Genomic DNA, 21674 nt, shown 5'->3' on the forward strand with positions numbered 1-21674 from the left:
AAAAGAGGGGTTTGCTTAGAACAAAAATAGTAGGAAATGTCTGGTAATTTAGGCACAAAGACGATATTTCTAAGCGGTCTCCCCACAAAGCCCATTAATTAGAAATGCGCGAAGTCGCGGGGAATTCCTCACGGCATTTTGCCTGACCTTATAGCCAAATTCTCGCGTGTCTCCCGATCCTTAATCCACAGGGCAAGAACGAGCCGTTTGGTTTTCTGTTCCCTGCAGTGCTTTGACAGTCTATCTCAGCCTATTAATACGCCTTCAAAATGCCAGGACACCGCAAAAGCGGGCCGCGGAAACCGAAACACCCCAGCACTAATCTTGCTTAAATGCTCAATGATAGCGGTGTTAAGTTTCTATGAAAAAGGAAAGGAAGAAGCCCATGACTGGGAGCGAATTGAGCGGAGGAGAAAGACCTGGAGAGGAGAAAATTCCCGGTGTCTGGCGGGCAGCGGCCACAGGAGGGCGCGCCCAGGCGCTGCAATGCCGCAGCCTCCGCTGCTCCGGTCTCTTTCCCCCCTAATAATAATTCCACTGCTAATAAAATATCTAATATATAAGTAACGATAAGATTTCAGGGCCTTCCAAATGAGAAAATAAAGCATCAAAAAGATTTATTAAACAAATAACCCATAACCGTGACGTGCTGGAGAAATATGCCACTTTAAAAGAATTTTTTTTTTTGGTCGTAATCTTTTATAATGCATCCGAGCTTTAAAAAAAATCCAATAATTTTAGGAAAGGAAAAAAATCAAACCCCAAAGATATTCAGAATTCGTTCCCTAGAACGAAAATCTATCTACTCCTTTAAGGACAGCCTTAACGCGAGTGGAACAAAAGTAATATAAAAAACATGCATTTCCACAATTTATCTTTGATTCTTACTCGAGGATTTTCTTAGATAAACCTCTAGGTACAGAAAATATAATGTTAGAAACGTATTTTATTTAAAGGTGAGATTAACTTTAGCTCCTCAGTGTGCTTATTTTTAAAAGAAAGACAGAGAGGCTAAAGAGAAAAGATATTTTTAACATCCTAACATCACCTTTCCAAGGCATTGTTGAAAGAAGTCCCTCTCTTTAAAAGTGCTATGGAGATCTATTAAAATGAAAGTAGATCTTACAGAATTAAAGTCATTCTTATGAATTTCTTGGACGTTCTCCAGCAACCGAGCATGTTCTGTCTTTCTGAGATTTTTTTTGTTTTGTTTTATGTTTTTTTGTCCTTCCAATGTACACTTCTGGTCAGAACCTGAGGAAAGAAAGGATTTCGCTGCTTTCTGCTTATTTGCAGAATTCATCGAAATCTATTTCATGTTGGCTTAGCCATATTCCGCATTTTTTAAAGCCCAGTCTCTCATGAACGCATTTGTTGGCACTTTGTCTGCTGGATTGTAGGTGTGTGGTTTATTTTTCTTTTTCCTTTTTCTTTTTCTTTTACTTTTTTTTTTTTTTTTTTCCTTTTTAGAAGTTCATTGTTAACACTTTCCTAGAAATAGCCTTTCCGGCGGTAATAAAACGACATTGTACAATCCAAAATCCTTGGGATCCCTGACAGCAGAGGTAGCCCTTGCAGGCAGAGCCGTATCCCGGAGGAAAATGCCCTGGTCTCTCGGTGGACATGCACTTTCCCCGGGGGAAATGTTTAGCGAAGTTTTGGTGTTTGTTTTTCTTGGCATGAGAGGGCTCCTTGCGAGAGCCCGCACCAACCCCGAGCCCATCAGGCTTCATACGAGGTGCTTTAACCCCTCGCAATTACAGTGAGGCCGAAGTCAGAGAATGCGAACGGGTGATGGGAACCTGGGTGCGCTGGTAATTTTGGAAAATTATATCTATACAAGAGAACATGGATATGCCGCTTTCTTCCTTTTTTTTTTTTTTTTTGAACCATTGTGTAAATGTGATGATTCTGTGTGAGTCTGTAACCTCTTCTATTTTTCCCTTTTACCCTTTTCTCAGTTAAATTTCTCTAAATAGAAAAGATTGTGAGCTATTTCCAAATGTCTTTGGGCTTGCCCTTTACGTAGAACGAAAAGGGCATTTGTTTATTTTCCGATTAAAATATAAATGCGGCGGGAATCCGCCGAAAGATAAATATGCAGTACAAATAGGCTGAAGGCTGAACTGGCCACCAATATATAAGCTAAAATCTCATCACACTCAGGCACCTTTGTGTGCACAAAAATATGGAAATGCAATAGGAGAAGGGCTGGGATTTAGGGCGAAGCTGAGCGTACGGCCAGTGCTAGTGTGCAATCCCTACGCTCAGAAATAACACCTTTGAAGAAAAGATCAGCCTGCTATTTTGTTTATTTTATAGGCTTTCATATTTGGAAAAAAGCATAGTGTCATCAGTATGTCGTGTCTGTCCCCTTACCTCGGTCAAAAAAATCTAGAGAATCTGAGCCCAGACGCCGACTCATTCTATGAAAATACGGCACAGGGAAATCTGGGCAACATGACATTTGCTTTATTAAAAGAAGAAAGATCACAATATCTTACTCGATTTTTTTTTTCTTAAATAAAACTATTCTTCAATGTCCCTGCAATTTAACAGCGTGGCATAAAATATACAGTCAGGGCGTTTAAAGACACCCTAAATAAAATGGTGAAATCAAGTAAATCAAAGGAAATTTTCTAAAAGCTTCCGGGGTTCCAGCCTATTTTAAAAATAAGACATTTCTCGCAATACCTTTGTTACTGAAGGCATCTGCAAAATATCTGGCTTCTTTCGTACCCCTCTCCCATCCCCCTCACGTAATGGGACACAAACACAGCAAATTGCAACTATGAGAATGCTCGGCACGGCCGAGACAAAAACATAATCATATCACCAGTAATAAGGTTCAGGGAGATAAGGCAGTGAAAATTAAGCCCTGCTGCCATGTCTGGTAACCTCCAGTTTTTAGCCCTGACATTTGCTAGAGGAGAAAACTGTAATGTCCACCTATGCTTTATTACAAACAGTAATTTACATCTGCATGGACCCATTGGTCGGGGCATTTTTTCACCCTCGTTCTAAAAAATATGGGGCTCTGAGAGCAAAACCTTTATATTAATGTAGATTGTATATCTCATTTATTGCACAATATTGATTTATTTATTAATGTTAATTACTTTATTCCATTTTAATATGATTTAAAACAATAGTGACATTAAATGCCCAGAGCCTAAGTCCCCAGCTCCCCAATGGCTCTCGCATGTTTATTCAACTTCTATTTACATCAAACTTAAACTTTCTACTGTTCATTTTCAATAAAAAATTGCTGCCCGTTTTTAAATCCCTCATGATTTACCGTGAGCGAAGGGTCTTATGAAGCCGTGTGCCAGTCCTGAACGCAATATTTAAATTACTATAATCACAACAGTCATCTGAGTTTCCGTGTAGTGACATGCATGAAATTAATATTTTCAATTACAAAAAAATCAAAGAGCCCTCATGTCTAATCAAGAGCCCAGAATTCAGCTCCTCCAGCAGCAGCAGCAGCAGCAGCAACAGCAGCAGCAGCAGCAGCAGCAGCAGCGAGGCCGGTGTGGAAAGCAGCTCAGGATTTGCTTATTGTTTTAACTTTACTGTTGGGCGAAACCCGCCGCAAACCTCTGGGCTGATACTTTCAGCTGGGATATTTCTGGGACCCCTTTTCTTACAGTGTAAATAAAGATTATGAAAGAACCATTTGATGGGCATAAAATTCCTGATTAGATTTAATAGTCAAGTCTTAAACTGCGTCAAGAAAAATAGTATTTTGTTTCTTTAAACTCTGTGGGTTGTCCAGGCTGTTGTTGAAGAGGAGGAAATTGCTAGAAGGAGAGGAGGGGGGGGACGCGGCGCTCGGAGGGAGCGTCGTGGGCTCCGCCGCGGCTTCTTCCCCGGCGCAGGCGAGTCTTAGCCATGGCTCTGATCATGATCTTACGTGGCCACCGCGCCGCAGCGCCCGCAGCTCGGCTCAGCCCGCGGCGCCGGCCAAGCGTGCCCGGGGCGGGCAGGGGCTGCGCCAGGCGCAGGGGATGCTGCCGAAAGAGCCTGCTTGCTGCGAATATTACGGAGGAAATATTTAAACTCTCCGGCAACCCAGGAGCTGGAGACTGCAGCTATAAAAGACACTGGCTCTTAACCTGACAATGATGTTGTATTTGAACAGCTGCGATAAGGTTTTAAAAGGTCTGTCTCATTGCCACCACCGCGAAATTTTAAATGGGGTTATTGTTTCCAGCGGTCTAAAGTGTACGGTAAAGTACAAAAACATCCAAATGCCAGGAAACAGAGGAAAATTCAAACCCACGCTGGTGGAAAACGCATGTTTGTAAGTGTGCGAAAGACGCATTTAAATTTTTAAAAATCCTTTCACGTGCTGCCTGCTCTTGGGGATCTGAAAGGGTGTTTTGAAGGTAGAAAGGCCCAAAATAAAGAGGCGAATGAGTCCCAAACAAAAATTATCAACAAGTTCACTTTGTGTGGATGAGGGTCCTTGACAACATGAGTCCCAGATAAGAAATACCCCAGTTTGGGGAAAAAAAAAAAAAAAAGAAAATGAAAAAGAAAAGAGAAAGGAAAGTAAAACGATAAAGAGTAATAAACAGTTTCTACCGCCACCATTTAAAATGTAGTAGCTGCGGGTGCAAATACGGCTAAGGAGTGGGAGGAAAAACAATAAAACACGTTTAAAATGTTGGGACGGAAAACTCTGATCTGCCATGTAGACAGTTACTGTTGCCTTCTGTTGGTTGCTTTCTTTGCTGTTTGTTTGCTTTATGATACAGATGCATTCATCATTCTTATAAAAAAAGACAGAGAAAGTTGCTTAAAGAAGTTAAAGGAGTTGCAGTGAGGATATGAGTTTCTGCAAGTTTTTTTTGATGAGGAACTCTACAGAACGAGAATTTTCCTTTTTGATGCTTTCGGTTTGCAGGGCAAGAGAAAAACCCACTCTCTTTTTTTTTTTTCTTTTTCCTTTTTTTTTTTTTTCTTTCCTTTTTTTTTCCCCAGGCGGTCGGGAGAGAGCATTGTAAAATAATTTTAGGAATGTGGCTTCCCTATAAAATTCGAGTTATGACAAAAGTCCACCTTTTAATATTTGACGATTTGTGTTAAAACAAAAATTGACCTTCTCGGTTAGCAGCTAGGAAAAAAATCAATAGTATAATTTTCAATAATTCATAACGCGAACGCCATTATGCTAAATCTTAACTATTAATCTTATCCTTTACAAAGTCTCGATTGATTTGTTAATAAAATATCTTCCCGTGCGCGGCAACAGAGGGTATAACTCTTGAAAAAGCTTCAGAAGCAAGAAAATTACCGAGTAGCCCGAGAATGTAGATGAGGGTTTTATTGATCGCCCCTGATTCTCCCTAATACGCATTAATAAATCCCGCAACCTTTTGTCCCCGCACTTGTCAGCGGCGGGGCTTTTACAGGAGCCATGGCAGGCAGGCGCGGTTTTGGGCCGCGCAGCTCCGCTCCGCGCCGGAGGTTCCGCGGGCTGGCGGGCGGGCGCGGAGGTTGCGCGGCGCGGCGCGGCCGTGGTGCGGGGGGGCGCGGGCCGGGCCGGTGCCGCAGCGCGGGCGGCGGGCGCGGCGCGGCGCGGGGGCGCGGTGCGGTGCCGGCGCGGCGGCGCAGGGGGCGCTGTTGACCGCGGCGGGGCGCGGCGGGGCGGCGCGGCGGGGCGCGTCAGCGGCGGGGCGGCGGCGCGCGGGGCGGCGGGCGCTGCCATTGGCCCGCCTGTCATGTGGTCGCGCGGAGGCATCCGCAATTACACGGGAATGTTTTCCTAGAGATGTCAGCCTACAAAGGACACAATCTCTCTTCCTCAAATTCCGCCCCAAAATGTCCTTTCCCAACAGCTCTCCTGCCGCTAATACTTTTTTAGTAGATTCTCTCATCAGTGCGTGCAGGAGTGACAGTTTCTACTCCAACAGCGCCAGCATGTATATGCCACCTAGCACAGACATTGGGACGTATGGGATGCAAACCTGTGGACTGCTTCCGTCTCTGGCTAAGAGAGAAGTTAATCACCAAAATATGGGTATGAATGTACATCCTTATATACCTCAAGTAGACACTTGGACAGACCCGAACAGATCTTGTCGAATAGAGCAACCTGTTACACAGCAGGTCCCCACTTGTTCCTTCACTACAAATATTAAAGAAGAAAGCAATTGCTGCATGTATTCCGATAAGAGATCCAAACTCATTTCTGCAGACGTCCCTTCCTACCAGAGGCTGGTGTCTGAATCATGCCCCATTGAGAACCCCGAGGTTCCTGTCCCAGGATATTTTAGACTGAGCCAGACCTACGCCACTGGGAAAACCCAAGAGTACAATAATAGCCCTGAAACGAGTTCAACTGTAATGTTACAGTTAAACCCTCGCGGCAGCTCCAAACCGCAGATATCTGCTCAACTTCAGCTGGAAAAGAAAATGAATGAAAACCCGAACAACCAAGACAGCACCGCTAAAGTCTCTCAAGTGGAAAGTCCCGAGCCCAAGTCCACGTTGCAAGAGGAGCGGAGCTGTCTGCCCGAAGGCTCCGTGTCCAGCCCAGAAGTCCAGGAGAAGGAGAGTAAAGGTCTGTATTACCGAGTTTAAGCCGTGCCGTGGTGTAACTCCAACACGCCAGCACCATAAAGCACGCTCGAATATACTAACGAGCATCACAGCCATCACATTTAATGCTAAGGAGTATCGGGCTGCAGGTGCTGTCTCTCTGAAGATTTTGGCAGGCAAAAATGCTACACAAAACGGTCCAAAGATTTTCCGTAGAGATCTGCCTCTCCCGTGCACGCAGACAGCCTCTGTGATGCGGGGAATATAGCCGTGTGCTCCGTAATGCACTGCAGCAGCCAAAAGCAGCCCCATACCTCTAAAAAAAGCGGGGTCTGGAGGTTGTAAAATACGAGCAGCTCAACTTTTCTCTCGTAGTATTTCTCCTTTTTTTTTTTTTTTTTTTTTTTCCACTGAGCCTTACTGCGGTTTGATTGCATTTAAAGTTAATTACGATCCTCTTAAAATAGGTGAGGAATAGGTGCTACCGGACTGGGTAAAGTTGGAAAGAAATGCACAATGAAAGCAGCAGCCCGCTATCTGCCTGGTCCAAGGGTGGAATATTTCAATGTGGTGCTTTAGATAACCTTGGGTTGGTCTCCAAAAGTGCACCAGTATTTTGAAATGCTTTTAAAACCTGAAAGTAGTGGCACTCTGATTTTATTTTCCCTTTTAAAGTGCACTAACGCCTTTCTTTTGAACGGCGTGTATCGAAGAATCCCAAAACGAGAAATTTTCTGCTATCAAAATGTACTTTGCAACCTCTAGGTCAATTTTTACCCTCTGTGTGCATTGAGAATTTCTTTATCTCAATTATGTTTAATAGTACAGGTCTAGCTTCATGTGGGGGAGATTTCTTTCTGGTGGGGAAAAGAAAACCCAAAAGGAAAATGAAAAAAAAAAATCCAAGACAGGGTGTAGTAATTTCTTATATATCATTTTGTCTGGGAAATGTCTATATCTGTTTATAGGTGTGCTTGCGCGATTCAGCTGATGTGTGTGGGGATGCTGCTTCAAAATACAGTGCGAGGCTGTTTTGTAATTGGAATATTTCCGTGGCAATTGTCGTGGGAGCCCGTGTCGGCCATGGCGAGGCTAGACCCGTTAAGATGTGTCCATGGGGCGGACGGCAGGTTAAATATTGTTGAAATGTTAAACGCCGGCCGAAAACTTGAGAGACCCTTACTGGCAGGAGCAGGAGAACGGGGTGGCCGCAGGGCAGGGTGCCGGGCCGGGGACAGGCGAGCCCAGCCTGGCAGCAGGTCCCCTGCCTGAGCCCACACCTCAGCCGGGCGGTGTTTAATGCCCACATCCACCATATCTGCCAGACACTGCAGAGGAGGGGTCATGGCCAAGGGTACACTCTAACAGTCTGAGGTATTTTTGATTTTTTTTTTTCTTCTTCTTTGATTTTGATAGAGGAAATCAAGTCTGATACTCCAACAAGCAATTGGTTAACTGCAAAGAGTGGCAGAAAGAAGAGGTGTCCTTATACTAAACACCAAACACTGGAATTAGAGAAAGAGTTCTTATTCAATATGTATCTCACTCGAGAGCGCCGTCTAGAGATCAGTAAGAGCGTAAACCTCACTGACAGGCAGGTCAAGATTTGGTTTCAAAACCGCAGAATGAAGCTCAAGAAGATGAGCAGGGAGAACCGAATCCGGGAACTGACCGCTAATCTGACCTTCTCTTAAACCCTAACCCCGGGGGGGGGCACCAGTGAGGAATGGGCACAGCACCACCACTTGATAAAGGCAGGAGAGACTCTGGCAAAACCCGGCATTTTCCAGTTTTGGTTTGGTTTGTTTTGTTTTCTGATAGAATGTGACTCTTCGTCCTTCTTTTAGCGCTGCAAGTGAATATGTATTACTATGATGAGTATATATAAAACCTAGCACGTGTAATTTATTTTTGTTCTCATCGTAATGCAGGGTAACTATTATTGAATATTATCATTTGGTCTTAACTTATTGGAACTGTCGAACATCCAAGCAATGTGACTTTTTCATGTTTTTACTAACAAAATGGTATTTATGTGGGGCTGTTACACGGGCCATAACATTTTGAGTACATTCAATACTTTCAGAAAAAGAGTGGGGGGAAACTGTGGGGGCGGGGGGAAAGAGAAGCACATTATAATGTAACTATCCTCTCAAATGAACTTAGAGATTGTCCTTCGTAAAATGGAATATTTCCTTCTTCTCCATTGTAGACATTTCCTTGTGGTGCATATGTGGAATAGTAGTCGTTCAGCAGCAAATTGTCCTTCTTGTGCATGTTCTGTTTGCATGTATAATGCAATAAACTCTGTAAACTACTGCGGTTCCTTTGGTTTTCTACAAATGTTTGAAGCACGGATGCAGGTTGGTCTCCTGATCTTTCTCTATCAGCAGCTTTTTGGACTGGTGTACCTTTTTTACCATATTCTGGTCTTTGTGTATGTCTGCCTGGCATTCTTTCTTTTCCTCCATTTCTCCATTTTTTTCCCCCTTCCTTTCTTTTTTTTTTTTTTTTTTCCCTATGGGGTGGGGTGGAGACTGGGCTGGGAAATGATGTATACCCAATTAATTTATAAATGTGTCTGTAAACAACTGATTACTTGATAAAATGTTGTGTGATGTTCGCAGTCTGACAAACTGAATGCCAAAAAAAAAAAAAAAGAGCAAAAAACAAAAAACACAAACAAAAATCCAAACCAAACAAAAAGAAATAAAAAGAAAAGAAAAAAAAAAGAGGACGGATTAAAAAAAGTTGTAAAATATTATGACTTAACTGGACATCCTCATCCAATCAACTTGTACAACTCGTAAATGGTAAGTGATAAAAATATCTTTCTACTACAAGCTGTCAGGAATATGTGTGTCATTTTATTTGATGTTCATACATTGATTTGAAAAATATCACTGCCTGCGTGCTTACAATGTGCAGACTTTGATTTTGTGTCTTTGCTCACTAAAAAAAAAAATAAGGAAAAACCAACACAACCCCTCCATAATAAATGCAAAGCTGGGCATAAGTAAATGTTAAGGAGCTCGGTTTTCGGTCGGCTCAACAGCTTTTAGAAGACCGTGGATGGAAAAAAAAATTCCCTCAAAACATTCCCAGCATCTGGCGAGGCTGGCTTTTTTTGAGCAGAAACCCTTCCAGGCGTGCTTGCAAAAGTACACCAGCCTCTTCAGACCCACTTTTGTCACCCTGCACCGTTTCTGTTTGCTCAGAGATCGTTTTATTTCGCGCAATTCCATTTTAGTAGCACACATCCCGCTAATGACGTTCACGACTCTTAACCCTTTCTGTACATCGCTAAAAAATAGTATTAGCAGGGCTCTGCGGTGGAAGCTGGGGAAGGGTACGTGTGCTGAGAGCGGGCGAATGCCCGTGTGAGCAGATATACTCAGCAGAACTGCAAATAGCTTGCAAATGAACATGACTTCAAATTGAAGTGCAAATACTTGGGCATACTTTCACCTTCAAGCGGGTGCTGCAAAAGTAGCGTGGCTACTGCTGGCCCTGGGAAACCAGCTCGCTCTCAATCAACGCCCATTTGTCCCCCAAGCTCTTTCTAAATCAAGAAATTAAACTCCAGATAGTGCCAATATTGTGCGACTTGGTGACAGATACTGCTCATAATGCTGTTGGTGGCATTTTGTTTGCTCTTTCGTCGCTGATATTTAATTTAATCCAGTACTTCCTCACGTGTACATTTACTCAGAGGGAAGAGGCTGTATATTCCTCAAACCAAGGCATCATCATTTTGGAACTGCGAGAGCCGCAAGCACCTAGGTACTTTGTGCTTCTTCCCTTATCGAAAACAAACATCAGAACGATGCTCAGACCTCTCCCCTCCCCCCAGTAACCCCAAACCAACAAAACAACCCCTTAAATATTGCATACATTCGTACGGCCTTTTCTTTTCCTTTAAAGGTACTCGCTACACCACCAAAGAAGTTTCGGCAGTGGGAAGTAAATAGCTGGCTCCATATCAAGAGTTTAACGTATGTAAAAATGAGGCTCACTCTAATCTGCCTGCTTTACCAATTTATATCTCTTTGAAGCGAGGGGCAATTCTTTGCCGTATCACAAATTCTGCTTCTAGAAAACAATGTAATAGAAATTATAAAATGGCAGAAGAAAATGCTAAAGTCAAATGACAAAAAAAAAAAAAAAAAAAAAAAAAAAAGAAAAAAAAAGCAAGGGAAAAGGAAAAATTAAAAAAAAAAAAGGCAAAAAAGGAAGAAAACAACCTAGGAGAGCAATAAATCATTAAATAAACAGGAATTTCAGTCCCTTCCTCATAACGGCCCGCGAGTAGGAAGTGTTTTCCCAGCGCTGCTGTCCGTGCCCCCGGCGGGCTGTGCTGCGGGCTCGCCACTAACTCTCTGCGTTTCCTCCAGATCCCGACACAGCCACCGTCCCTCGCCCGGGGAAGCAGGCGTGGGCAGAAGACCATGGGTAATCCACTTTTCAGTACTAACGGGGCCTCCTTTCGCTCGGGCAAGAAAAACCAGGCCGGGAGGGAAGGCTGGGGAGGGAAGGCATGCAAAAGAAAGCGAAGGGGGCACAAAAAGATCTCCCGTAGGCATTGAACGTGGCTCCCCCTGAACTAGGGGCGGAGGAGACAGCTCTGCCGGCGAGCTGGGGTCAGCGACAGCCCCGCGCCTCCGCGGGCCGGAGCCTGTCCGCCCTTGCGGGCCTGCCCGCGGCCGCGCTGGAGCTGCGGGGCCGGGCGGCCTCCTCCGGGCTGTCCTTGCCCGCGTCCCTCCCGGGCAGTGCTGGCCACCTTAAAGCGGGGCTGTGTTAAGGCTGTGTAGCCCCAAAGTTCCGCAGATAGAGGAGCGTGTGTTCAGGCACACGTCAGTCGTGCTCGGAGACAGAGGCTTTGCTGTTTCCATCCGTCCATTTTATTAGGGACACATTAATCTATAATCAAATACACCTCATAAAATTTTTATTGAAAGGCATAAAATCATTACAGAGGTCTTCCACCTGTTTTAAAACAACACAATGGGCATCTCTTTTTAAAAGAAGTGTATCCTTTCCAGGGAAACTTTCTGTCCGGGGGTGGGGGGAGCGGATAATAATACTCGCACATGCTCTGAAATATGGAAGTACCGCAATGTGCTTTTACTGTAACATTTTCCTGTTTTATGAGAAGTCGTTACAGTCCCAGCTTGCGATGGTTTGTTTTTACAGGCAAGAATCCCCCTTTCCCAGCGGGTTCCCTCAGCAGCTTGGAGTGTGATTAGCAAGCCAAGGCTGTTGGATTTATTTAAACACCCTGCCTCTCATTGATTAAGAAATGAATGGCAGAAATCGCTCAACGAAGGTGAAGAAATAGTCCGCACCCGCCGCGGCCGTGGGCAGCCAGCGCGGCCACGCCCGCCGCGCCCGGGCCGGCAGGGCGGACAGGCGAACAGACAGGAGGACAGACAGGCGGGCAAGTAGGGCAGGCAGGAGAGCGGGGAGGGCCGGGCAGGACGGGCAGGCAGGACGGGCAGCGCGGGCGGGCAGCCGGGCACGCAGGGCGGGCAGGGCTGGGCAGGGCGGGCAGGGCAGGGCAGGGCGGGCGGGTGGCCCCGCGCGGTGCGGGGGCGCAGGCGGTGCGGCGCGCTGTGCGGGGCCGCTGTTGATGATGATTTTTTTTTTTTAATCACAGCAGCCCCAGTTTAGCGGATTGATTTACTCGCAGTATTGGTAAATATGATCACGTGGGCTCCACAACCAATGGTTGAGGGTTGCAGTCTGCAAAATACTACGATTGTTCTCCGGGAGGGTATCATATACAGTTAACAGTGTAACCTTTTATATGACTAAGAGGGGAGCCTAAAATGTCGTCTAGTGGCACCATAAGTAACTATTATGTCGATTCTCTCATAGGCCATGAAAGCGAAGAAGTTTATGGGAGTAGATTCGTCCAGGGAGGTCACAGTGCGACCTCCAGGCCATCAGGTGTTGCAGAGAGTTCAGATTTTTCCTCTTGTAGCTTTGCACCAAAATCCACCGTGTTTTCCACCTCCTGGTCCACTGTTCACCATCAGCCATCTGCGGCAATGACCGGGATCTACCATCCCTACATGCACCAGCCCCACTTAGGGGCAGCCGACGCTGGCCGCTACGTGCGCTCCTGGATCGAGCCCTTCCCGGGCTTCCCGGGCGGCGGCGGCGGCGGCAGCGGCAGCGGAGGCAGCAGCAGCGGCGGCTCCGCGTCCAGCTCCGGCTCCTCCAACGGGCGCCACTATGGGATAAAGCCGGAGACGGGAGCAGCCACCTCCTCGTCTTCCTCCTCCTCTTCCTCCTCCTCCAAAAGGACTGAATGCTCCTCGTCTCGGGAGTCCCAGGGGATCGGTGTGCCCGAGTACACGTGCAGCTCCTTCCTCCAGGAGTCCCGGGAGAAAGTGCCTGCCGGCAGCTCCAAGGACCCCGCCGCCTGCAGCCACAACCCCAGCCCGAGCAGCGATCTGAAAGAGGAGAAGCAGCAGCAACTTGACCCAAGTAAGTAAAAAAAAAACCAAAAAAATCCCCTGCCCCCCCCCAAAAAAAAACACCAAAAAACAAAGGAAGAAAGAAAGACAGGCAAGAAAAAGAAAATAAAAGATAAAGACAATCAAAACAAAATGGGGAGTGGGGGAGATAGAGAGGAATAGCGGCAGAGAGAGAGAGAGAGGGAGAAAAAGAAAGAAAGAAAAAAAGAGAGGAGGAGAGAAGGAAGGAAGGAAAGTAAGAAAGGAAGCAAGCAAGGAAGGAAGGAAGGAAGAAAGCGAGAGAGAGAGAAAGAAAGAAAGAAATTGCCCCTTTGATTTATTGCCGAAACCTGTAAGGCTCGAATGTGCAAAACTGATAGTTTTACTAACCTATAAAAACGTCTAGACGCCTACCCCAGCGCAAGCAGCAACAAGCACCCATAAAAGACTCCACATAACCACCTACCATCAAGACATCATTTGTACAGTAAACAGACTGGGGCATTAAGGCTTTTATGATAATTCCTCCAAAGTTGTGAAAACAGTCCATCCTTCGTTAAATTAATTTAACGACCTTTCTCTCCCCCCCCTCCCCGTTCCCTATATACCTCCCTTCTTCCAGATAACCCTGCAGCAAACTGGATCCACGCTCGTTCAACGAGGAAAAAGCGTTGTCCCTACACAAAGTATCAAACTCTGGAACTGGAAAAGGAATTTCTGTTTAACATGTACCTCACCCGAGACCGCCGTTACGAAGTAGCTAGGATTTTAAACCTCACAGAGAGACAGGTCAAAATCTGGTTTCAGAACAGAAGAATGAAAATGAAAAAGATGAACAAGGAGAAAGGCAATAAAGGAGACTAACGCTGGGGTGGAAACGTAGTTGGAGACTATTGATTTACTTTTGAGTTTGGATTTTTATCGGGGCACTGTGGGGTTTTGGTTGTTGAGGTTTTGTTGTTTTTTGTTTTTTTTTTTTTTTGGGGGGGGGGTTGTGGCTGCTTGTTTTTGTTTGGTTGTGTGGGGTTTTTTGGGGGGTTTGGTTTGCCTTTTATTTTTTTCTTTTTTTAGTTTGGTTTTATTCTATCTCTGCACCCTTAGCCCCCCCATACATTCCTCCTCCTCCTGCGCCACTCCACCCCAGGGATTTTAAATCAATTGCGCTTTTTTTTTTTTTCTTTTTTTTTTTTTTCCTTGGTAGAAGTGAAACGTGGTCTGTGTCAGGTATTTCCGGAAATTTTGTCTTGCTCGACAACGTGTTTTTCAGTCTCTTGATACTCCCCTCCTCCTTCCCAGACCATTTAGATGACAATATTGTGAGTGCACGTTAGCTTTGGGAACTCTATCTGATGTTAAATGTTTGACATGTTTCTTAAAAGTGATGTAGACTAGATAGTTATTTTGCCAAAATAAAGGTAAGGAAATTAATTATAATTACGGTAATAAAATACATATTAAATTACAGCCGCTTAAATCAGTGGGGGTTGCTGTGCTGTCCACGACCTACTAAGAAGAAATCTCTCCCCAAACTTCTGCTTCCTAGGTCTGAATCCTTCGCAATAGATGCCACAGAGAGGCCACGAGCTATTTCCCCCCCTTTAGTGCACTGTTAGGAGGTTGTATCACCCTCGGAGCCGCTCGCCATAGGCCTAGCGCCTGTCGGTGCCCCGGTAGCTGCCGTCCCTGCCCGCGGTGCCTGTTGTATTCATTAACCGCTCCGTGTCTCCAGCCACGGACCTGTTGTAATTGTTGTCACTTATTACACAATAAAGTCTGCCGTGACCGAACGACAGCGCTGCGGTGAGAGCAGAAATCTGTGCGCCCCTCGCGATGCGCCCCGCGCCGCCGGCCCCGCCGCGCAGCCCCGCACAGCTCCCACGGCCCAGCGCGGCCGGGCCGGGCCGGGGCGGCGGGAAAGGCCGGCCGAGCTGCCGGCCAGCAGCACCTCCGGCACCTTCCCCCGCCTCCCTGAGCCACATCTGCAGCCGCAGGTCAGCGCGGAGGGGCCGGGTAGGTGCGGCCGCCGCGCCATGCCCGGGCCTCAGGTACCAGCGCTCTTACAAACAGCAGCGATCCCTTGGGGTCGGCCAGGAAATACTTCCACACCAGTCCTCAGGAGCCAAGGAAACACAATGATGCCTATTCGGTTAAACATGGGTTTTATTCCTTTTTTTTTCCCCCCCTACTGGGTCGCTTTTAACCTCCGCTTTCTGTAAGTGGGAGGCTGGAAGCTCTGGAAGGGACGCGGCCGCTGCCAAACGTTCGGCTTTGTTGGCGAGAGCTCATTTAGCAACGCGCCTCATGCCTTCTGCATTTATAAACACACATGACTTTATCAAGATAATTGAGATGAAGTTCATTGTAAAAAATGCTTTGTTTAAAGAGCAACCATTAAAATGAAGGACCCGTAAATATTTACGAGCAGTTCGGTTAATTCAAGATTAAGGGGAGAGCTGAGAGACCTGGTGTTTAATGTTTTTTACCTCTGTGAATAAAAAAAAAAAAAAAAAAAAAAAAAAAAAAAAGAAAAAAGAAAGCAAAAGCAGGCACCGCCAGGAAAAGGTGTTGCATTGCTTCCCATCCATTGTCGAGAAGATACCTATAATTCTTTTAAAACAGGAAGAACCGTGGTATAATAAAACCATTGAGATGGCTAGACGTCTGGACCTAATGAGTTTACGATATGCTATGGCACTTTTCTTTGAAAGCACCTTATTTTGATGTTTGTGTTTGTTAGGGGGGAAAAAAGGCAAAAAAATGCAGACAAACTAGGTCTTAAAACCTTGGACTATAAATTTCAGTATGTCAGCGTTGGGCCAAGGCAACAGACTCAAAAAGGACCTGAAGGTCACGAAACAGAGATTTTACGAAGTCCACTTATTTGTTGAAATGTATTTTATTGGATATTCTGTAGCAATGAATCCTATGATGCCAGCCTCAATATTTTTGCAAATACCCATGGCGGGGGGGGGGTTGGGGGGTGTGTGATCTGTAACAACACATAAACAATATCCTTGTACACAAGACTGCATTGTGTTGATTCCATCAGAGGCTCTGTTAAGAAATTTTCACCAAGCCCACACGATCTTTTTAACATTTTATATCAGGCAGATTGACACACTTTACCTGGTATGTTTTTCCCTTTTGTTTACCTGTTTTTTGATATTGCGTGCATTCATTTCAAAATGGCAGAAAGGAAACTGAACATCTCGATCGATGAAACGCAGTTCATCTATGGAAATTACTTTTAGTGTCAAACAGAATAATTTAATTCCTACCCGTTGGTTGTGTTAATATATGTTTCCACATATGCACAGTCTCGTGCACGGGCATTATACCGAATAATTCACAGGCATGTGTGATGAAGGAGGGGGTGAACAAAGATTCATCTTTACTTTTGTTTACATAAATCAATCCATAAATACATAAAAGCGCGGGCAAACAAAATAACATCTTCAATACAAAAACGTATAACTCTGAAACTACCACACATGGAGATTTCATGGTGTAATATGTGGAGAAACATGATCGAAAACGCGATAGCAGTCGTCTTCAAAGCTCAGGCGTCTTTCCTGGCTGCCATGTGTAAACGAGGCGCATTCTTTGTATGCAGTTAATTATAGCGCTGGCAAAAAAATAAAAGAGGGTCACAGAAACGTGCTAAAAGAAAATGGCACTGTAAACTTAAGGGGGGGGGGGAAGAAAAAAAAGGAAAAAAGAAAGAAAAAGGAAGAAAAAAAGGAAGAAACCCAACCCCAAACCAGAAAGCAAAGGAAGAGTCGGTCACACTGGTCCCGCCGGTGCTCCGCAGTTTGAGTTTCTGGCGAGCAGCGGCCGGCGGGGCCGAGGGGCCGCGGGCGGCGCGGGCGGCGCGGAGCGGGGGCGCTGCCTGCCGCTGCCACAGCGCACCGCCAGAGGGCGCCCGCGCTCCACCCTTGCGCGGGCGCCGCGCCCCTCTCTGCGCGCCCGCGGCCCGGGCACCGAGGGTCCGCCGCGGGCACCGCAGCCCCGCGGGGACGGCGCTGCCCCGGGAACCAACGCCCCGGAGGGGTGCACAGGAGGACGGGAGGGGTGTCTGGCGCGGATGCGGGAAGCAGCCACTGCCCCTCTGTGCCCCTCCGCAGGGTGAGGCAGAGTCTCTATGCTGCCGCTCAGCCTCTGCCAGGCCCGGCCTCCTGCCTTCCTGTGCTGTCTGGTGAAGGGCTTTTGCTGCTGTCTGTCCGTGTGCGTGTGCCCGGGCCTTTCCCGCCTCCTCCCCCGCCTTTCCTTGGGCTGCACGGGGGTCCCTAAGCCTCCGCGAATTCCTAAAGCCGTGCGCCCCGGGCCGCGGGGCCCCTGCCCGGGCAAGGATGTCATTGCGGGCACAGGGCCCGTCGGGGTGCTCACATGCGGGGCAGCCGGGCTGGTCAGCGAGACAAAGCGAGTTAATCGGCCTGGAGGCAGGGGGGGTGTTGGAAGAACAGGGTGTGATGGGGAAGGAGCCTGAGATGCCTTTTATGTAACCACAAGGATTTTTTTGTCAATTCGCATCTGACGGTCACACGTGACTCTGGCTGGGCCTGTGTTATATTTCACCTACATTTTTCGTCTCTCTTCGAAATAGGGCAGACTCGAGCTCCTGAGGGTGTCTCTCCAGAAATCTGATTCCCACTGCAGGACGAAGCGGGAAAGAGAGGACTGCAGACCACGTTTCTTGGGGCACGGGGGCCAGCGGGGATGGCCGGCCCGAGCGGGGGCAGCGCCGAGCCTGCTGGGCAGCGCTTTTCTTCCTTCCTTCCTCCCGGAGAACAGGGCTCACTTATTTCGGACCGAGTCCCCGAGCGGTGCTAACCGTTCACCCACACATTTTTATTTCCCCCCCACACCCCCCTCTCTTTGCCTCGGTAATGACGTCCACCAAGGGTGAAATGATGGAAAGTATATTCATAGGCATGATTTCCATTAAGTATCAATTAACCTGGAGCCTCAGCCATGCGTGCAAGGCGTCAAGGGTAAATGTGTATCTCATTTCCCAGCGATCTGCTCTCCTGGAAGGAAATGACCCGGAGGGCCGGTTGGCAAGGGGGCCCTGCCGCTGCACGCCGCAGCCCTACGGGCACCCCACTGTCTTCGCCTGCACCCCGGAGACCCTGCGGTGGGCATCGGCTCCCTCTGAGGGGCTCTGCCCTTGCCGGCCGGCGGTGCAGGCCGCGCTCCGGGCAGTACAGCCCGGGTGAGCCGGGCGGCGTCGCCCCGGGCAGCGCGCCCGCGGTTATCGCGCGGGATCTGCGCGGCCGCCTCGCCCCTGAGCGGCGGGGGTTTCAGCGGCTCCTAGCGAGCCCACACCGGAGGGGGGAGCGGGGGTGCCGGGGCCGGGGTGGATCCGGGCAGGGCTGGGCCGAGTTTTTTTTCTTGCCCGAGGAGCGGCACATGTAAACTGAAGCCAAAAGTCCCCCCTGAGCTCATGAGCGTGTGTGTGTGTGTGTGTGTGCGTGCGCGGGCTGCTGTGTGCCTAATAGGAAATAGTAAAAGCAGTGAGGCAGGTCATTTTGGGAGCGATTATAATCCAGTCCTGGTCACCACATACACGGAGAGCAGGAGCGGGGAGCGCACGGGCCAGCGGCGGCGGCGGCGGCATGAGCGCGGCGTAGAGGCACCGGCGGCGGCGGCGGCGGCGGCGGCGGCGTGAGCAGCGCCCCGTGCCCCCGCCCGCCGCTGCCCCCTCCCCGATGAGCTCCTACTTTGTCAACCCGCTGTACTCCAAGTACAAGGTGGCGGCGGCCGCAGCGGCGGCGGCGGGGGAAGCCATCAATTCCCCGTACTACGACTGTCACTTCGCACCCGAGGTGAGCGGCCGACACGCCGCTGCCGCCGCCGCCGCCGCCGCCGCCGCTCTGCTCTACGGGAACGGCGCGGCCGCCGCGGGCTTCCCGCACCCAGCGCCCGGCGGGGCGGGGGGCGGCGGCGGCGCGGCCCCGGACTTTTACCACCCGGCCGGGGGGAGCCCCACGGCCGCCTACCAGCCGCCTCCTCCTCCCCCCGCCGCGCCTCCGCCTCCTGCCCCCTGCAGCGGGGTTACCTGTCACGGGGAGCCCGCTAAATTTTACGGATACGATAACTTACAGAGACAGCAGATTTTTACGACACAGCAAGAGGCCGAGCTGGTACAATATCCTGACTGTAAATCGTCCAGTGCTAATATTGGCGAGGAACCAGACCACTTAAATCAGAGCTCGTCTCCTGCTCAAATGTTTCCCTGGATGAGACCACAAGGTTGGACGCAGTCAAAAATTTGCTTCCATCTCACGTCTGAGTTTGAAACTTTCTTTTCCTCCTCCTGCTTCTTTCTCGCTGACTCTCGCTCCCTGCCTCTGTCTCCCCCACTCCCTACCTCTCTCACCGCGATTCCTATCACCGCGGTGGCTTGCGATAATAAAGAGATGCAGCGAGCAAGCAGAAACCTCTGCAGCAGGCAGCTACCGACCCAAGAGTAGCCTTTGAGACGCCTCTCGGACTCGGAGGCGCAGCTGACACGCTCTCCTGTCTCCCGTCGCCGCTGCCTGAACGGGAAGGGTGCGGGGTCGGGAGGGGGGTGGTGTACAAGATGATAAAGTGACCCCGCAACATCCTATGCAGAAGGACAGCAGAGGCGCTTCGTGCATTTACTATCGCTGTGTTCCTCTCACTCAAGTGTAAAGCTCTAGACTCCTCTGTGCCCTCTGCTTTCTCTCCCTGCGGTTCCGTGGGTCTTCTCTCGAGGGATTCCGGAGGGACCGGAGTCCTCGCTGCCTGCCTGCGCCTTGTTTTGAACGGCCACACCAACCTCCAAACCCCTGTGTTTTTGTTTTAAACAGCAGCGCCGGGTAGGAGGAGAGGAAGACAAACATACAGTCGATTCCAGACTCTAGAGCTGGAAAAGGAGTTCCTATTTAACCCCTATCTGACCAGGAAGAGAAGGATCGAGGTGTCCCACGCACTAGGACTCACCGAGAGGCAGGTAAAGATCTGGTTTCAGAACAGGAGGATGAAATGGAAAAAAGAGAACAACAAGGACAAATTCCCCGCTTCCAGACAGGAGGGAAAGGAAGGGGAGGCCAAAAAGGAAGCACATGATCTGGAAGAAGACAGAGCTGAAGGCCAGACGAATTAATTTTGGCCCCAAATGTCTTTGTGAGAGTCAATCAAAAATAAGCAGGGCGAAAGCCCGACATCTCGGCTCATCCACACCTCTACGTGGTCTTGTCGTGGGACGAGTGACCCCATGTCCCTCCGTTTGACATTTCCTTGCTCCGGGTGCTTCACTTGTTTGTGCTTTTATTTTGTTTATTAGCGTATCCAGAACGATCTCTAGATTTAACATTTCCTCTACCTTTTTTTTTTTTCAAATTTGATACAGAGTTTCTAGCAATAAATTTCTAATGATATACATATATATATATATATATATATTTGCAATCTTAAAAGACGGTGATTGTGGGAAACGACATAAACTTCCTAATGATAAATATTAATAAGTAAGACATTTAACAATGCTTTATTAATCAAGACAAGTGCACTTGTACTATTTTAATTCTTGTTCTTATCTTATGTTGAATAAATTAAATAAATTTAATAATCTTGAAGAAAATATCATAGGAATATATTTAACCTTCTATAATATTTGATTAAAATAAACTGAATTTATTCAATTATCAAATGTATGCGCATCTCTATATTCCTTTTGTAATCTACTCCTCAAGAAACCGTCAGAGTTTCCCCTGTCTCTCCTCCGATGCTGGGTGTTTCTGCAGGGTCTGGGAATGACACACTGTGTATAAAACCTGCTTTTTGCTCCCTGCCCCGAGGGCTGAGGAACCGCGGTCCAAGCAGCGGCCAGCGGGGACCGCGGCCTCACCTGCGAGCGGAGCGCAGGCTGCGGGCCCGGTGTGTGCCTGGGCCCTGCTCCTGCCGCGCACCCCGGGCTGCGACCCGGCCGTGCAGGAGAGGGCTGCCGGCAACCACGGCCCTGCCCTACGGAGCATTTGCTGCCAGCCCGGCTGCGGGGAGAGAGCCCGGAGAGCGTTCCGGCCCCACGCCATCCCCAAGGGCTGCTCCAAGCAAACCACGGCCAAAACGGGCCCAGCGTCCCCCGAGGACGGCTGACAAGCAGGGAAATACAAAGCTTTTGCGACCTTGCGTGGGGGTTTCTCGGGGGCTGTAATTCTTAGGAGTCCCAAACCATGCGTAGACCGAGAGGAAGAGGTTTCTGCCCCTAAATATTATCATATGATGCGTTTCCCAGCGGAGGCCGCAGCTGGTGAGGATAGAGCCTGCCTCACGGTTCCTGCAACCACGGGAGGAAAGGTCCGCTCTCATTAACAAAACAATTTAATTTCTCTCTCCCCTCCCGCCTCCTGCTCCCGTTCCCGGCAGGGTCCCGCGGTATCAAACAGGACGGCCGAAAGCAGTCCTTTTTAGGAGTAGCAGGCAGAGGGTCGAGGGATGAGGTATAAATCTCTACCAAGATTTTTGCGTCATTTTTTTCCCTACCGGCTGACGCTCCCCTGACTAATGGCTCCGTGAAGGAAATCGAATGGACGCGCCAGAAACTGCGACAAACACCATATATAATTCCATTTTCTGCCCAGAAACGAGCGTCATTCCGACGAGGCCGGGGCTGAGCCGAGGCCTTGCTCGGAAAATCAA

At 48.3% G+C, this 21674-nt stretch overlaps 3 protein-coding genes across 7 annotated transcripts; all 3 read left to right on the plus strand.

Annotated features, from left to right (window-relative positions):
- Nucleotides 1-5753: 5753 nt before the first annotated feature.
- Nucleotides 5754-8867, plus strand: HOXD10 (homeobox D10). The gene is made up of 2 exons (XM_009088018.3): nt 5754-6571; nt 7966-8867. Exons 1-2 carry the CDS (start codon nt 5830-5832, stop codon nt 8241-8243), a joined length of 1020 nt encoding a protein of 339 aa, XP_009086266.1. The 5' UTR covers nt 5754-5829; the 3' UTR covers nt 8244-8867.
- A 1962-nt stretch (nt 8868-10829) lies between these two features.
- On the plus strand, nt 10830-14802 carry HOXD9 (homeobox D9). Of its 3 annotated transcripts, XM_050977000.1 has the most exons (4): nt 10830-11001; nt 11743-11875; nt 12427-13041; nt 13633-14802. In XM_050977000.1, the coding sequence occupies exons 3-4, from the start codon at nt 12600-12602 to the stop codon at nt 13872-13874; spliced, it is 684 nt and encodes a 227-aa protein (XP_050832957.1). In that variant the 5' UTR covers nt 10830-11001; nt 11743-11875; nt 12427-12599; the 3' UTR covers nt 13875-14802. The 3 variants fall into 3 exon arrangements, with proteins under 3 accessions (XP_050832957.1, XP_050832958.1, XP_009086267.2); XM_050977001.1 differs by lacking the exons at nt 10830-11001; nt 11743-11875 and adding an exon at nt 12121-12243; XM_009088019.3 differs by lacking the exons at nt 10830-11001; nt 11743-11875 and having other exon boundaries at nt 12121-13041.
- A 3877-nt stretch (nt 14803-18679) lies between these two features.
- Nucleotides 18680-20604, plus strand: HOXD8 (homeobox D8). 3 transcript variants are annotated; one of them, XM_030241686.2, is made up of 3 exons: nt 18680-18835; nt 19115-19262; nt 19844-20596. In XM_030241686.2, exons 1-3 carry the CDS (start codon nt 18719-18721, stop codon nt 20137-20139), a joined length of 561 nt encoding a protein of 186 aa, XP_030097546.1. In that variant the 5' UTR covers nt 18680-18718; the 3' UTR covers nt 20140-20596. The 3 variants fall into 3 exon arrangements, with proteins under 3 accessions (XP_030097546.1, XP_030097545.2, XP_030097544.2); XM_030241685.2 differs by having other exon boundaries at nt 18680-19262; nt 19847-20604; XM_030241684.2 differs by having other exon boundaries at nt 18680-19262; nt 19844-20601.
- The last annotated feature ends 1070 nt before the right edge of the window (nt 20605-21674 follow it).

This window comes from Serinus canaria, chromosome 7 (assembly GCF_022539315.1).
Source record: "Serinus canaria isolate serCan28SL12 chromosome 7, serCan2020, whole genome shotgun sequence".
In the NCBI taxonomy this organism is placed as follows: domain Eukaryota; kingdom Metazoa; phylum Chordata; class Aves; order Passeriformes; family Fringillidae; genus Serinus; species Serinus canaria.